The 17,762-nt window shown below is 36.4% G+C and overlaps 1 protein-coding gene and 1 pseudogene across 1 annotated transcript; both read right to left on the bottom strand.

Moving 5' to 3' along the window:
* Nucleotides 1-8: 8 nt before the first annotated feature.
* On the bottom strand, nucleotides 9-1,189 carry LOC133321291 (tyrosine--tRNA ligase, cytoplasmic-like; annotated as a pseudogene).
* Nucleotides 1,190-14,994: 13,805 nt separating this feature from the next.
* LOC133321292 (uncharacterized) lies at nucleotides 14,995-16,449 on the bottom strand (the record flags this gene model as incomplete). Its single annotated transcript, XM_061530385.1, has 1 exon — nucleotides 14,995-16,449. A coding segment is annotated over one exon (1,455 nt), but the record flags the coding sequence as incomplete, so codon positions are not given.
* Nucleotides 16,450-17,762: the final 1,313 nt, after the last annotated feature.

Below are 17,762 nucleotides of genomic sequence, written 5' to 3'. Positions count from 1 at the left end.
TTAATTGCCGGTGGTTGTTCCTCAGCCAAATCAATTTTCAAGACATATAAAGTATCAGCATCAGGATGACGTTCAACTTCAATAACTTTACCCACACGAATGTCCAAACGATGTGGACCATCTTCTTCAGGTGCAGCAGCATTGGCGGCATTACCACCTTTAGTTTTAGTAGGCGGAGGGAATGCGGCAGCACTCAATTTCTGAAGTTCTGGTGATTCAAATTCCTTGCGAATTAGTTCCAACAATTTGTTGATATATTTGTCAACGGTAGCCTTAAGATCACCTGGATGCAATTTATTATCGGCAAAGTATTGCTCCAAGTCGGCATAATTATTGAATGTAATATCACCACCATTCTCTTCGGAACGATTGATTTCGAAGCCTTCACCTTCTTTGAACAAAGAGAACAAAACATGTTTCACAAATGATAACAGACCATTGTCGGTGATATTGCCAGGTTCACAGAAAGCCTTCTTCAACTTCTTCTTAACATTAGCGGGTGAATCGAGTAAATCGATTTTAGAATCTTCTTCGGACGATGACATTTTGCCACCAGCCAAACCGGGTACCATAGGATTCATGAAATGTGTACGTTTTTCATAACCCAACTGGGGCAAGTATTTTTCTGAGAATGTAAAGATTTTCCGTTGATCGACACCACCGAATTGAGCATCAACCTTAAGGTATTCTTCATTCAAAGCCTGAAGACCGGGATAAAGGAGACCCGACAACAATGGATATTCGATTTGTTTGACAACTACAGCGCCGGCTTTTTTAACATCGTGTTGAGTCACCACCGATGATAGTCTGTACACATCAATGGTATATTCTTTCGAAAGTTGATAGTCGGTTTCCTTAACGAACTTTAGTTTTTCCAAAGGCACTCCAATAGAGGCCAACATAGCCTTGCTAACAGCTTCATAGTACTTTGTACGCAATTCTTCATGTTATCCAAGTAGGCATGCAAATCGGCAAAAAGAATTGTGACTTCACATCCTGCTTTTAAGAAGTCGACAATCTTTGACATCGGCACAAAATAGGCTACATGGGGTTTACCGGTAGAGACTGTGCCCCAGTATATCTTCAAGTCGCGTTCCTTCAATATCGTATTGATTTTATCTTCACCCAAGACTTCTTGAAGATTACAGGTAGTCAGAGTTTTCTTTTCCTCTGGACTTAGTGTCGTCATTTTGATCAACAATTAAAGCAAAAAATGCCAGGAGTCACAAAACAAAATCTATAGAAACCGAACCGATGATACTTTCGAAAACGTGGACAAATATTCGAGTGTTATGACAGCAAAAAGAAGGTGTGGGAAAAACTATCTGTGGACTTTAAAAACAACAATGACGGTTTAGCTGTATGGAAGGATAATTTCCTTTTGACTCCCGAGGGAGAAAAATTACCAAGCAAATTAGCCAATTGTTGCATTAACTAATGTGATTTCCCTTTGTTATGATCAACTCCCAATGGCATTGGCATTTACTTTATGTTCTTATTCATTTTGACTTTTGATTTTTTACAATTTTATACAATATCGTTTTAAGCTTAACAGTTACATAAAACCCCCCAGCTTTAGCTCTTTTATCTGGCACATTTCTAACATTTTAAGCAATGTTTAGCATCTTTTTAAACAAAATCTATAATTTTCTTTACTATTATTAGAACCACCGTCACAATGTTTGTACGATTGATACACAATTTTTGAAGAATTATCCTCCCCGTGTTGCCACGAAAAGATAAAATCGGAATATTCTATCACCAAAACGGCAACAAACCTTTAAGATTCCGAAAGCAAATATGGACCTATATAGACAATTTTCTGAGAAAAATATTTACAAACATCTGAACATTCAGTTGGTGAGGCTAAATTCTTCAAGAAAATTAATTGTAACGTTGAAGGGGATATTAAAAACCATTTTAGTATAAAACATCATCCATTGAGTAGTGCCGATGTATGGATAAATCGTCGTAGATTTTTAATGCTCTGAATATTCGAAATAATCTTGGTTTAGGCACAGTCCACGTTGTCAATATTAACTATACACAATAAATTACGGCTACAATTGTACCCTTCCAAATTGGGGTTATATCACAGTTAAGCAAACCTGTTCCATATAATATTTCAATTTGTTTGATTCAACTTAAATACCCATCAAATTAGGCCGATTTTTTTTTTAATGAGACCCTTTTTGGCAGATGGCATAATTTCTAACGGCACTTTTCATATTTAAAACCATTTAGCCCTCATAATAATTATCGTCATTCTGACATTCATTCATCCAGAACATTTATTCATTCATTCATTGTCCAAAGTCAAGTCATGGACACATGCTTATGTTGGTTACTGTGTGTGTCCGATGGTTTCCATACAAAAAAACGATTTCAATGCTGAGGATGATGATGAGGAGGTTTGCCTGGCCTTTTAGTTGTCGACTGCCGCCGCTGTTGATGATGTCCATGTCCATGTCGATGATGGAGATGACTGTGACGACAACGATGATAATGATGAAAAATGTTAATTGAAGCAAAATGCACACACAAAGATCAAAATCAACATGCCGCCACTGAAAAGGCAACAGTGCAACAACAAACGACGAAAAACCAACTATCAACAACACAAACAAGCAGCAACAGCATCAGCGCCATGACGCAAAGATATGAGGACGCAAACTACGGCGATTTCTTACTGACAACGTTACTGACATTGCGTTAATTATTTTATCGGCAGTGCTCAGGAGAAAAAAACAAAGGCTTGATGTTTAGGTAGGCAATTTTTTAACGGCGGTTGGTGTAACGTAGCTCAGGGTATTTGGAATTAAAGAAGAGAACAAAAAACGCTATTTAGAAAAATGCAACATGTAATGATGACTTAAATACTTACAACAAACAATGGTAGCAGAGGCTTGCCACAAATATGATGAAAAGTAAACAATTGGAGGTTGTTCCTTCCACTTAAGGGACGAATGAATAAACGATAATGTTAACAGCTGCATATCACATCTTTGCAGTAGTTTGATGATCATCAATATATTGACCACAATGTGAATATGTGATGTGAATATTGTAATGAGTTGTGGCATGTGATCGATAGGAATGCATCGGCTATAGTCTGTAGTAGGTGGACAATCGTATATTAAATAATAAAGAATATAGACAAGGTAATACATCTTGAAAAATTCCCTGAAATAACAACAAGTAAAAATGATGTTAAGCTCTGCCAGATCGAACTTCCTATACTATCCATCATGAGTTGGGCATTCAAAATACGGAGAATTTAGCGGGACTTTACAGAAAATGTACAATATATGTAAATGTTATGACAAAGCTCCCACATAGTAGTCCTGGACCATTTTAAGTACGGTACAAGCCGCATTTTCCAACCTAAATGTATGTTATTTGAATTTTCAAAGTATAAGATAATTCCGGACTAAATATTTTATTTCCGCCGTTATGAACCTATTGTCACGAAATTTTGCATGTAGGTTAGGTTCTGTTGCAAGACGATGATTGCGATTAGGGGATCAATTTAACCTATAATATTATTTTCATTTTGTTGTGTCTTCGTTCACAAAATTATGACGCGATCATTAGGGATTTGTAAACCTGAGTGTCTGTAATTTGGTATTTGATTTTCTAAGAGTATAAACAACATCATCATCGCTGGAGTAATCGATGTATGGATAAATCGACATAGATTTTTATTCTGATGTTCTGAATGTTCAACATAATCTTGGTTTAGGCACAGTCTACGTTGTCAATATTAACTATACCAATAAATTACGGCTACAATTGTACCCTTCCAACAACCTACTGAAATAGTCCCAACCTACTGAAATAGTCCCTATGTAAAGGCAGCATCACACTACATATTGACCCGGGCGAACATAAGGAATTTTTCTATACCCTCAACCACAAGAATGGTGTGTATATTAATGGGTCGATTACGGATGGTAACCATAGTTTAGTGGCGCTGCCTGTTGCCAAATTTGAATTATGGATGGCAATTGTTGTCAACTTCAGTTGCTTCAAATATAATTTTTCGGCAACCATTTTTTTCTGTTCGCTGTTTAGTCGTTTTTAGCAATAAGAACTGAAATTTGGTTAATGGTTAAAATTACTACAGAATCTTCTTTTGGGCCCATGATATGTACATGTGTGCCATCAATACATCCCACAACACCCGGGAACTTCGTTTTCGAATAAAAAATGTTTATTCTTCCCTTTTTCCTCCTTTATTAATTTGGAAACAAACCAAATTCTACACAGTTTTTCCTCTATTAGCCGGACAACTTCGGTCAAAACCACTGACATTGTGGGTTGAGCCATGCCAAATTTGGAGTCATTGCCATAGGACTTTTGAAAACTTCCCTCTCCGCAGAGCTGCACACTTTTAAGACAGGAGGAATTGTTGTTGTCCGTCGGGCTTTAATGCTTCAACTAAGTACACAACGGCATCTTTTGGTAGCTGAATGTATGCCTTAAGGGGACCCCCCATTCTCGGGGTCTTTTTGACTTAATTCGAATGTACACTCATTCAAGAATTTCCCTACAAATTTTCAAGTGAAAATCTCAAGAACTCTTGAAGATATAGCCGATTTATTCTGTCAGCATCAATTGACGGCTGAAGGGCTTCTCAAACTTTAAACGCGTTTTTCTCTAAACGAATGGCGGGCACGATAACTCAAAACCTAATAACCCAATCGATTCCAAATTTTTACACGTTTCTCTGTGAGTGTATAGCTATCGTATGAACTAGGATAAAGCCAATCGGCGAAGAACTTCCGTATTTTTTAACTTGCTTTTTGGTCAAAAATCGGTGATTTTCCTAAAATTTTTTTAAAGGTTAATTTTAAGGTTAATTTTAATTTTAGAGCGTAGTCAATAATCCTAGTTCATACGAGAGCCAGACATGTACTCTTTCTAACACCGTTGGAATTTTCGGATTCTGATGTTCCAGTGAGGAGTTATGATACCCGCCATCAAAAATAAGGACTTTTCTTTAATTACAAAAAACAACAACAAAACAATAATATTTTTTTTTTTTTGTAAATTATTTTTCTTCTCTTTTACATCTTCAAATATATATATGCAAAGTTACATACCTTAACAAGCATTGGTATTGATTTACCAGCCCTTTAAAAATCTTGAAAAATTAAAATCGTGAATGGGGGGGGTTGCCTTAAATCTAAAGTGAGAGAGATGCTTAGAGTACGTGGGTACCTACCTTGCGGTCTTACCCCACGGTGCTGTAAACACAAGTTAATACAAAGCGTCAACCAACGCCCCCACACCGAAATGCAGGTACCAATCGATCACACGTATTTGGGTGCGATCACCTCCTTGGATGAGGAGCGGAGCCCATCTAAAACTCCTGCCTTTCTATGGGTCAGGCACCCGGTTGTAATGCAACTCCACACCGAGACACAGCTCTACCCGCGAATTGGGTATAAACCACATCCAGCACGATGCTCCCCGAAGGGCCAACACCAACTGCCAGGCTACTTCCACAGACCTAGGGGCCCTGACATCCGTGCTACCGAAACCTTCGGTCAGGTTCATAGCCAAAGCTATTACCAGTAGAACCCCAAACAGTTCGAGACTGGCCATTCACAGACTATAGCCTCTGCCCAGCTTCATAGACAAAGCTACTACCATTACGACTAACATGCAGGCTCTCTACAATGAAAAAATTGCTGAAAGGGGATACAATGCAAAAGTGACCACCAACATCACACGATAATGGTAGCCACCATGCATCTCACCCCTCCCAACAATTGCTCCAGAAGCCTGCTAGTCCGGGAATGGTCCCCCACAGACTAAACTCTGCTCGTTTTCGTAGCCGAAACTACTACAATTTGAACTAATAACTGCAGGCTCTCCACAATGGAATGACCACAAAGAGAGGATAAAATGAGCAGAGATGCTTAGAGTACGTGGGTACCTACGTTGCGGTCTTACCCCACGGTGCTGTAAACACAAGTTAATACAAAGCGTCAACCAACGCCCCCACACCGAAATGCAGGTACCAATCGATCACACGTATTTTGACGCGATCACCTCCATTTTCATCATCAACAAATAGTTCCATTGAGCTAAGTGATAAGCTCAATGGAACTATTAGTTTTTCCATACACTTTTGCGGAAAATTGTCTATATAAGTCCAAGTATTGATGCCCCCACATATACACTAGTGGCCAAAACTAAAGCAACTGAAGATCCACAGAAAATTAATGCCGTTTTGTTTTATTTTTTTTTTTCGAAAATAAACATCGTGTATTTTTCAGTTTTAAATCGGGTACTTCATTCACTTAAAACAAAAGCAGAAATGCAAAATTAATTTTGAAATTAATAAATTAATATTAATTAATAACGAAATAACCTCAAACATACAAACATATGGAAATGTCAAAGATTGGTTGCGGGAGTCAAAAATTAGGATTTTTAATGGCTAGAGCAATCATAAGATCTTTACCCTATAGAAAAATCTTTGGATTAGCATAGATTTTAAAATCAATAAAGACTAACAAACATAGCCCCTTCCCAACAGTTCAGGAAGCGAGGAATAGTACATCCAAAGATCAAACAGTGCATCTTATAGATGAAACCTCTGTACATTGTACAAAATTGTGTGCCAATCGGACAAATATTGGGCCTTTAATGCTCCATTTACATTAAATCGGGCGGAAATATATATGGGAGCTATATCTAAATCTGAACTGATTTCCACGAAACTTACCATATATCATTCTAGACTTAATTCAGTACGCTGTGCCAAATTTCGTGTAAATCGAAAGATATGCAGGACCTTTAGTACACCATTTACATAAAATCGGACGAAAATATATATGGGAGCTATATCAAAATCAGTACTTAGGTGCACCATTTACCTAAAATCGGGCGAAACTTTGTATGGGAGCTATATCTAAATCTGAACCGATTTTCAAGAAATTTTACACACATCATTCTAGACTCAATTCAGTAAGCTGTACAAAATTTCGTGCAAATCGAAGGACATATAGGGACTTTGGTACACCATTTACATTAAATCGGGTGAAACTATATATGGGAGCTATATCTAAATCTGAACCGATTTTCTACAATTTCAATAGGGTTCGTCCTTGTGCCAAATAAGTGAACTGTGCCAAGTTTCATCCAAATCGGATCATAAATGCGACCTGTACTTTATTAACAAAAATACGTGAATGTACGGACAGACGGACATGCGTAAATCGACTCAGAAAGTGATTCTATGCATATTCTCAAAAGTAACCATGGGTCTATCTCGATTCCTTTTGCCTGTTACAAACATATGCACAAAGACATAATACCCAGTACCTATATATGGGAGCTATATCTAAATCTGAACCGATTTTCTACAATTTCAATAGGGTTCGTCCTTGTGCCAAATAAGTGAACTGTGCCAAGTTTCATCCAAATCGGATCATAAATGCGACCTGTACTTTATTAACAAAAATACGTGAATGTACGGACAGACGGACATGCGTAAATCGACTCAGAAAGTGATTCTATGCATATTCTCAAAAGTAACCATGGGTCTATCTCGATTATTTTTGCCTGTTACAAACATAATAATACATAAGATATAATACCCAGTACCACAGTGTGGTGAAGGGTATAATGATGTTAAGTTCTACCAGATCGAACTTCTTATACTATCTATCATGAGCTGGACATTCAAAACACGGAAAATTTAGCTGAACTTTTATATATACATAAAAATAAAATAGATAACACTTCTTTACAGAAAATGTACAATATATGTAAATGTTATGACAAAGCTCCCACATAGTTGTCCTGGACCATTTTAAGTACAGTGCAAGCCGCATTTTCCAACCTAAGTTTATGTTATTTGAATTACCAAAGTATAAGAGATTTCCTAACTAAGCTTTTTTTCGCCGCAGTAATGAACCTATTATCACGAAATTTTGCATGTAGTTTAGGTTCCGTTCCAAGACGATAATTGCTATTAGGGGATCAATTTAACCTATAATATTATTTTCATAAAGTCGTCTCTACGTTCACACAATTATGACGAGGTCATTGTAACCTGAGTGTCTGTAATTTGGTATTTAATTTTCTTAAAGTATAAACAACCTACTGAAATAGTCCCTATGTAAAGGCAGCACCACACCACATGTTGACCCGGGCGAACATAAGGAATTTTTCTATACCCTCAACCACAAGAATGGTGTGTATATTAATGGGTCGATTACGGATGGTAACCATAGTTTAGTGGCGCTGCCTGTTGCCAAATTTGAATTATGGATGGCAATTGTTGTCAACTTCAGTTGCTTCAAATATAATTTTTCGGCAACCATTTTTTTCTGTTCGCTGTTTAGTCGTTTTTAGCAATAAGAACTGAAATTTGGTTAATGGTTAAAATTACTACAGAATCTTCTTTTGGGCCCATGATATGTACATGTGTGCCATCAATACATCCCACAACACCCGGGAACTTCGTTTTCGAATAAAAAATGTTTATTCTTCCCTTTTTCCTCCTTTATTAATTTGGAAACAAACCAAATTCTACACAGTTTTTCCTCTATTAGCCGGACAACTTCGGTCAAAACCACTGACATTGTGGGTTGAGCCATGCCAAATTTGGAGTCATTGCCATAGGACTTTTGAAAACTTCCCTCTCCGCAGAGCTGCACACTTTTAAGACAGGAGGAATTGTTGTTGTCCGTCGGGCTTTAATGCTTCAACTAAGTACACAACGGCATCTTTTGGTAGCTGAATGTATGCCTTAAGGGGACCCCCCATTCTCGGGGTCTTTTTGACTTAATTCGAATGTACACTCATTCAAGAATTTCCCTACAAATTTTCAAGTGAAAATCTCAAGAACTCTTGAAGATATAGCCGATTTATTCTGTCAGCATCAATTGACGGCTGAAGGGCTTCTCAAACTTTAAACGCGTTTTTCTCTAAACGAATGGCGGGCACGATAACTCAAAACCTAATAACCCAATCGATTCCAAATTTTTACACGTTTCTCTGTGAGTGTATAGCTATCGTATGAACTAGGATAAAGCCAATCGGCGAAGAACTTCCGTATTTTTTAACTTGCTTTTTGGTCAAAAATCGGTGATTTTCCTAAAATTTTTTTAAAGGTTAATTTTAAGGTTAATTTTAATTTTAGAGCGTAGTCAATAATCCTAGTTCATACGAGAGCCAGACATGTACTCTTTCTAACACCGTTGGAATTTTCGGATTCTGATGTTCCAGTGAGGAGTTATGATACCCGCCATCAAAAATAAGGACTTTTCTTTAATTACAAAAAACAACAACAAAACAATAATATTTTTTTTTTTGTAAATTATTTTTCTTCTCTTTTACATCTTCAAATATATATATGCAAAGTTACATACCTTAACAAGCATTGGTATTGATTTACCAGCCCTTTAAAAATCTTGAAAAATTAAAATCGTGAATGGGGGGGGTTGCCTTAAATCTAAAGTGAGAGAGATGCTTAGAGTACGTGGGTACCTACCTTGCGGTCTTACCCCACGGTGCTGTAAACACAAGTTAATACAAAGCGTCAACCAACGCCCCCACACCGAAATGCAGGTACCAATCGATCACACGTATTTGGGTGCGATCACCTCCTTGGATGAGGAGCGGAGCCCATCTAAAACTCCTGCCTTTCTATGGGTCAGGCACCCGGTTGTAATGCAACTCCACACCGAGACACAGCTCTACCCGCGAATTGGGTATAAACCACATCCAGCACGATGCTCCCCGAAGGGCCAACACCAACTGCCAGGCTACTTCCACAGACCTAGGGGCCCTGACATCCGTGCTACCGAAACCTTCGGTCAGGTTCATAGCCAAAGCTATTACCAGTAGAACCCCAAACAGTTCGAGACTGGCCATTCACAGACTATAGCCTCTGCCCAGCTTCATAGACAAAGCTACTACCATTACGACTAACATGCAGGCTCTCTACAATGAAAAAATTGCTGAAAGGGGATACAATGCAAAAGTGACCACCAACATCACACGATAATGGTAGCCACCATGCATCTCACCCCTCCCAACAATTGCTCCAGAAGCCTGCTAGTCCGGGAATGGTCCCCCACAGACTAAACTCTGCTCGTTTTCGTAGCCGAAACTACTACAATTTGAACTAATAACTGCAGGCTCTCCACAATGGAATGACCACAAAGAGAGGATAAAATGAGCAGAGATGCTTAGAGTACGTGGGTACCTACGTTGCGGTCTTACCCCACGGTGCTGTAAACACAAGTTAATACAAAGCGTCAACCAACGCCCCCACACCGAAATGCAGGTACCAATCGATCACACGTATTTTGACGCGATCACCTCCATTTTCATCATCAACAAATAGTTCCATTGAGCTAAGTGATAAGCTCAATGGAACTATTAGTTTTTCCATACACTTTTGCGGAAAATTGTCTATATAAGTCCAAGTATTGATGCCCCCACATATACACTAGTGGCCAAAACTAAAGCAACTGAAGATCCACAGAAAATTAATGCCGTTTTGTTTTATTTTTTTTTTTTTCGAAAATAAAAATCGTGTATTTTTCAGTTTTAAATCGGGTACTTCATTCACTTAAAACAAAAGCAGAAATGCAAAATTAATTTTGAAATTAATAAATTAATATTAATTAATAACGAAATAACCTCAAACATACAAACATATGGAAATGTCAAAGATTGGTTGCGGGAGTCAAAAATTAGGATTTTTAATGGCTAGAGCAATCATAAGATCTTTACCCTATAGAAAAATCTTTGGATTAGCATAGATTTTAAAATCAATAAAGACTAACAAACATAGCCCCTTCCCAACAGTTCAGGAAGCGAGGAATAGTACATCCAAAGATCAAACAGTGCATCTTATAGATGAAACCTCTGTACATTGTACAAAATTGTGTGCCAATCGGACAAATATTGGGCCTTTAATGCTCCATTTACATTAAATCGGGCGGAAATATATATGGGAGCTATATCTAAATCTGAACTGATTTCCACGAAACTTACCATATATCATTCTAGACTTAATTCAGTACGCTGTGCCAAATTTCGTGTAAATCGAAAGATATGCAGGACCTTTAGTACACCATTTACATAAAATCGGACGAAAATATATATGGGAGCTATATCAAAATCAGTACTTAGGTGCACCATTTACCTAAAATCGGGCGAAACTTTGTATGGGAGCTATATCTAAATCTGAACCGATTTTCAAGAAATTTTACACACATCATTCTAGACTCAATTCAGTAAGCTGTACAAAATTTCGTGCAAATCGAAGGACATATAGGGACTTTGGTACACCATTTACATTAAATCGGGTGAAACTATATATGGGAGCTATATCTAAATCTGAACCGATTTTCTACAATTTCAATAGGGTTCGTCCTTGTGCCAAATAAGTGAACTGTGCCAAGTTTCATCCAAATCGGATCATAAATGCGGATAGACAAAAATACGTGAATGTACGGACAGACGGACATGCGTAAATCGACTCAGAAAGTGATTCTATGCATATTCTCAAAAGTAACCATGGGTCTATCTCGATTCCTTTTGCCTGTTACAAACATATGCACAAAGACATAATACCCAGTACCTATATATGGGAGCTATATCTAAATCTGAACCGATTTTCTACAATTTCAATAGGGTTCGTCCTTGTGCCAAATAAGTGAACTGTGCCAAGTTTCATCCAAATCGGATCATAAATGCGACCTGTACTTTATTAACAAAAATACGTGAATGTACGGACAGACGGACATGCGTAAATCGACTCAGAAAGTGATTCTATGCATATTCTCAAAAGTAACCATGGGTCTATCTCGATTCCTTTTGCCTGTTACAAACATATGCACAAAGACATAATACCCAGTACCACAGTGTGGTGAAGGGTATAATGATGTTAAGTTCTACCAGATCGAACTTCTTATACTATCTATCATGAGCTGGACATTCAAAACACGGAAAATTTAGCTGAACTTTTATATATACATAAAAATAAAATAGATAACACTTCTTTACAGAAAATGTACAATATATGTAAATGTTATGACAAAGCTCCCACATAGTTGTCCTGGACCATTTTAAGTACAGTGCAAGCCGCATTTTCCAACCTAAGTTTATGTTATTTGAATTACCAAAGTATAAGAGATTTCCTAACTAAGCTTTTTTTCGCCGCAGTAATGAACCTATTATCACGAAATTTTGCATGTAGTTTAGGTTCCGTTCCAAGACGATAATTGCTATTAGGGGATCAATTTAACCTATAATATTATTTTCATAAAGTCGTCTCTACGTTCACACAATTATGACGAGGTCATTGTAACCTGAGTGTCTGTAATTTGGTATTTAATTTTCTTAAAGTATAAACAACCTACTGAAATAGTCCCTATGTAAAGGCAGCACCACACCACATGTTGACCCGAACTTAAGAATTTTTATACCCCCTCAACGACAAGAATTGTGTGTATATTCTATTTTCCTATCCGTTTACAATATTAGCCTGAGAATCCATTAAGTGCATATATATTTTCTTGATCAGATAAAATTGCATGTCGATTCAACAATGTGTGCCTAAATGTCCGTCCGAATGTCTGTTAAAATTTACGATAGAAATTTATTTAATTTTTATTTAATATTGAAGATATAGCTTAGAGATTTTGCAAATACCTTACTCTTGCGTCTAGGATGTTTGGTATTGAAATCTATCCAGGTTTTAGCCTTTTGGCACTGTAATCTGATCTGCTACTATTTAGTATTATTTATTCTTACTGGGTAAAAAATCGTACTAAAAACTTTATAATAATTTCCAAACACATACACCGAAACGTGTCAAAGATTGGTTGCGGGAGCCAGAAATCAGGATTTTTAATGGCCAGAACAATCATAAGATCTTTACCCTATAGAGAAATCTTTGGATTAGCAAAGATATCAAAATCAATAAAGATTCAGAAACTAACAAATATAACCCATTCCCAATAGTTCAGAATGCGAGGAATAGATGAAATGTCTTGATTTGAACGAAACTTGCCAGAAATTATTTCATATTAACCTCAGTACATTGTACAAAATTGTATGTCAATCGGACAAACGTTGGGCCTTTAGTGCTCCATTTACATTAAATCGGACGAAAATATATATGGGAGCTATATCTAAATCTGAACCTATTTTCACGAAACTACACACAGAACATTCTAGATTTAATTCATTACGCCGTGCCAAATTTCGTGCAAATCGAAAGATATACTGGGCTTTTAGTACACCATTTACATTAAATAGGACTGTCTATCTGAACTGATTACCACGAAACTTAACACGCATCATTCTAGACGTTATTCAGTACACTTTGCTCAATTTCGTGCAAATAGAAATATATATAGGGACGTTGGTGCAACATTTACATAAAATCGGACCAGTATATATATATATATATATATATATATGGTAGCTTTATCTAAATCAGAACCGATTTTAATGAAATTTCCAACACGTTATTTAAGACCTAATTTAGTATGCTGTGTCAAATTGCATCCTAATTGAAAGATAAACAGAGCCTTTATCGGACAAATATATATATATATATATATGGGAGCTATATCTAAATCTGAACCGATTTTTACGAAACTTAACAAGCATTATTGTAGACTTAATTCAGTACGCAATGCTGAATTTCGTGAATTTCGTAAGCCATATAGGGACTTTGGTACACAATTTACATCAAATAAGGTGAAGATATATATGGGAGCTATACCTTAATCTGAACCGATTTTTCCCAATTTCAATAGGGTTCATCCTTGGTCCAAATAGATGAAGTGTGCCAAATTTCATCAAATTCGGATCATAAATGCGAACTGTACTTTGTTTACAGACGGATGGACATACATAAACCGATTTAGAAAGTGATGTTATCCATAATCTTAAAAGGAACCATGTGCCTATCTCGTTTCCTTTTGCCTGTTACAAACACATACACACAGTCATAATACCCTGTACCACAGTGTGGTGAAGGGTATAATAAAAATCAGTAAGGGAAGCAGTAAAGTCGGACGGGGTCGACTTTATGATACCCTTCACCAATTTGGGTATATTCAACAGATGCATCCTATAGACGTCGCATTTTTTGGAGCACCATTTACATTTAATTGGATGAACTAAGGTATGCTATCTTTACAATCCCATTCTCCAACCAATACTAAATTTTTCATTTGCAAAGATATCGAGTCTTTTGTTTACAAGGAGACAAAATTATTTAAATCGATTTTATGCAAACCTCAATCGGACATCCGTTGATTTTTTTGGTACACGATTAACATGATGTCGGTCGAAAATGTGTATGGGATATTCCTTCATGTCTCAAAACGCAAGCACGACATTCTATGATTAATTTTGGAAATTTCGTGTCAATCTAAAAAAAAAACTTTAGTTGTTTGGTTGGACAAAATATATATAAAACCTATATCCAAAGCTGGACCCATTTCAACAAAACTTAACACGTTAAATTACACTACTTAGTTACGTTCTGTAAAATTTTGCGGCAATCGGCCAAAGTTTGGGTCTTTGGTGCTCCATTTACATAAAATCGGGCGAAACTATATGTGGGAACTATATGTAAATCAGAAACGATTTTCCTTGGGATGTGCGACATTTCATCCAATTCGGATCATAAATGCGACCTGTACTTTGTTTACAATTTGACATGGACAGACAGACAATTTGATATTCACCACAGTCTGGTGAAGGGTATAAATGTCATCGTAATTGGATAGGAAATATCGTCCTGTACTTTGCTAAAAATATGCAATAATATACATGCTTAAATAGTCACAAGAAGTAAGTCTATATAATATATATGCTCAAATGTAACTATTGATCTGTACAGTTTACAAAAACATATTTTTATTCAAAGTTCTCAAATATTTATTTATGAAATTCTACCACCAACATTATTCCCAATTTTTTTTTTACAAATAGGTGTTAATTAAATTTTCTCCATAGCAGGCCATCTCTAACATAATTTCCAGCAGGTTCATATATTTCCTTTGTAGCATCTCTTTGTTTCATTTCCAAATTTCCTTTGCGCGTTCTCACAAGACTTCGTAGTTTTTCACGTATCTTCTGTTTATGAAATACTAACAATTCTCCAATGAATACCAAAACCACAACCACCAACATTATTCCCAGAAATATAAAAATATACAGCAAATCATCGACTTTCATTGCTTCGAATTCTTTCTTTCTGCTCAAATCGGATAACACCAGCTTTTTAGCTTTGATCAGCTCTAAAAATCCATGTTCCATCCATACATTCATTAAACCCGATTGCCAGATTTCCAACATAAGGTTATACATCGCTTCAATGAATAGAGAATTTTCATGAATCGGGAAGACCATTGGAATATTGTTGTAAAAACAAAAACTGGAACTTTGTTTAAACAATGGCGTGGTAAACATTTTCTGCTGCTCAGTGATAATTGTCCATTTTGTCGTGGGTACCACATAACCGTAGTGGGTATTAAACGATTCACGGTACTCTAAATATTTTTGATAATTCGGTTCCACCAAAAACATTGGAGCATATTTTTTGAATTCTGGAGCCCGGGATAAAATCTCATTATATTCCGGTTTCCAGGCGACACATTTTAGACCTGAAGCCATAATATCGTCCAAGGTGTTCAGAGTGGCTGTCTTTGGTGCCTTGGTGACATAAGTGGAGAAGTAGGCGTTATATGTGGTCGTCAAAAGTATACCCAACATACAAATTTCCAAATAGATGGCTTGAACTATTACCGGTGGATTACGCAACTCGCTAAACGATTGGCCCAGCATTCCGCGCAAACAATCATCGTGACAAATTATATCAAATAAATCCGGCCTATAGCCATGAATGTACAAAGCAGCACTCAATACCATCGAAATAATAATTAAAGTGGCAATAAAGAAGACATAGGTTTCACCTTTAAATACGGATGTGAAAAATTCATATCCTGGAATATCCGCTTCGACTGGTATCATCAAACACCAGTTGATAAACTCATATGGATAGGTGTAACCTAAAATCGGTATCCCTGGAAATGTGACACCGGCAGACCATTCTACAGTTCCATTGCGAACAGCTCTCATTAGCTCTTGACTGGGTAGCGGAACTTTGGGGTTATATGGTAATGGTTCATGCAGGTTACAATTATATTTTTTGGCAAATGCCCATACGAAATGACCAACAAATCCTCCTACAAATAGTTTTCCATCTTTTTCGTATGGTATTATTCGAGGATCGGAACCACCAATGACAACATTCATATTGTAGCCCATTAAATTGTTGAGACGTTGTGGAAATATTTCCTCCTGTTTCAGTGAGCGATTGATGGCCAATGGAACAGTTTCCATTTGAAACTCTGGAAATGGATTGAAACGATAAAGTATTTGAGTTTTCTGAAAAGAGAAAGAAACACGAAAATAAATATATAATTAAAAAAACACATAATAGGCATAGAAACTAATAGATTTTTATATAAATAAGGGAACATTTTAAGTGATAAAGCAAAATGGAATATATGTTGACGCCTAAAAATCTACCACAGTTTGTTCTTCATTAAAGTCAGAATAATACACTACAAATTTCGTTTCAATATTTAATCAATTATTTCAATATTTTCAAAGAAATAAACTATTTTTTTGAGTTAATTCGCCAATGAGTCGACAGGCATGAAATTTTTTAAATTCTGCAAATTTGTATGACCTCCAAAATAAGATGGTGGGTATGTTATATTTTCCATTCGGTTTGCAATATAATAGAGCTCGTAATATTTAAGAGCGCCTTTAGACAACTAAATCCAATCGATTTCAAATATTGATTCCAAATCGTATACGTCACCTTAATCATGCTCACAATACCAGTGGATTATATTTGACATATACGCTATGGATTTGACGTTTGAGATCGAGTGTCTCGACTCTTTTGATATGGTACTCATATATATATATATATATATATATATTTGCACGAAATTGTGCATGGCGTATTGAATTATTAGGAATTGTGTGTGCTAATTTTCGGTTCAGATTTAGATATAGCTCTTATATATATTTTCTTCCGTTTTTATATAAATTGTGCACTAAAGACCCAAAGTTTTTCCGATTGCAACACAATTTCGTACCATGTACTCTAGTTAATATAAATTAATATCTGGCAAATCTCGTTGAAATCGGTACAAATTTAGATATAGGTTCTACATATATATTTTCGTCCCATTTTACACAAAATTGACATAAAATGTCCCACAAGGTACTGAAATTAGTACAACGTAGAAGTAAGATATAAATGATGTACCGAACCCCCAGGTGGGTCAGATTGGCACAAAATTTTGCACAATGTTCTGAATTTACTACAACATAACGTGTGGCAAGTTTTGTTGAAATCGGTTCAGATTTAGATATATAGTTTCGCCCGATTTTAAGTAAAAGGTGCACCAAAGACCCAAAGTTAAGCCATTTTCTACAACATTTTGCACAACGTACTGAAATTAGTATTGCCTAACGTTTGCAAAGTTTTGTAGGAATCGGTTCAGAATTAGATATAGGTCTCATATATAGTTTCGTCCGATTTTAAGTAAATGGTGCACCAAAGACCTGAAGTTAGATCGTTTGACACAAAAATTTTGCACAACATACTGAAGTTAATATAACCTAGCGTGTGGAAAGTTTTGTTGAAATCGGTTCAGATTTGGATAGAGCTCTCACATAGG

This window comes from Musca vetustissima, unplaced genomic scaffold (genome assembly GCF_032173495.1).
Source record: "Musca vetustissima isolate MV318-11 ecotype Yass unplaced genomic scaffold, APGP_CSIRO_Mvet_v1 utg192812, whole genome shotgun sequence".
Lineage (NCBI taxonomy): Eukaryota > Metazoa > Arthropoda > Insecta > Diptera > Muscidae > Musca > Musca vetustissima.
This window is presented reverse-complemented; position numbering and strand designations above follow the sequence as displayed.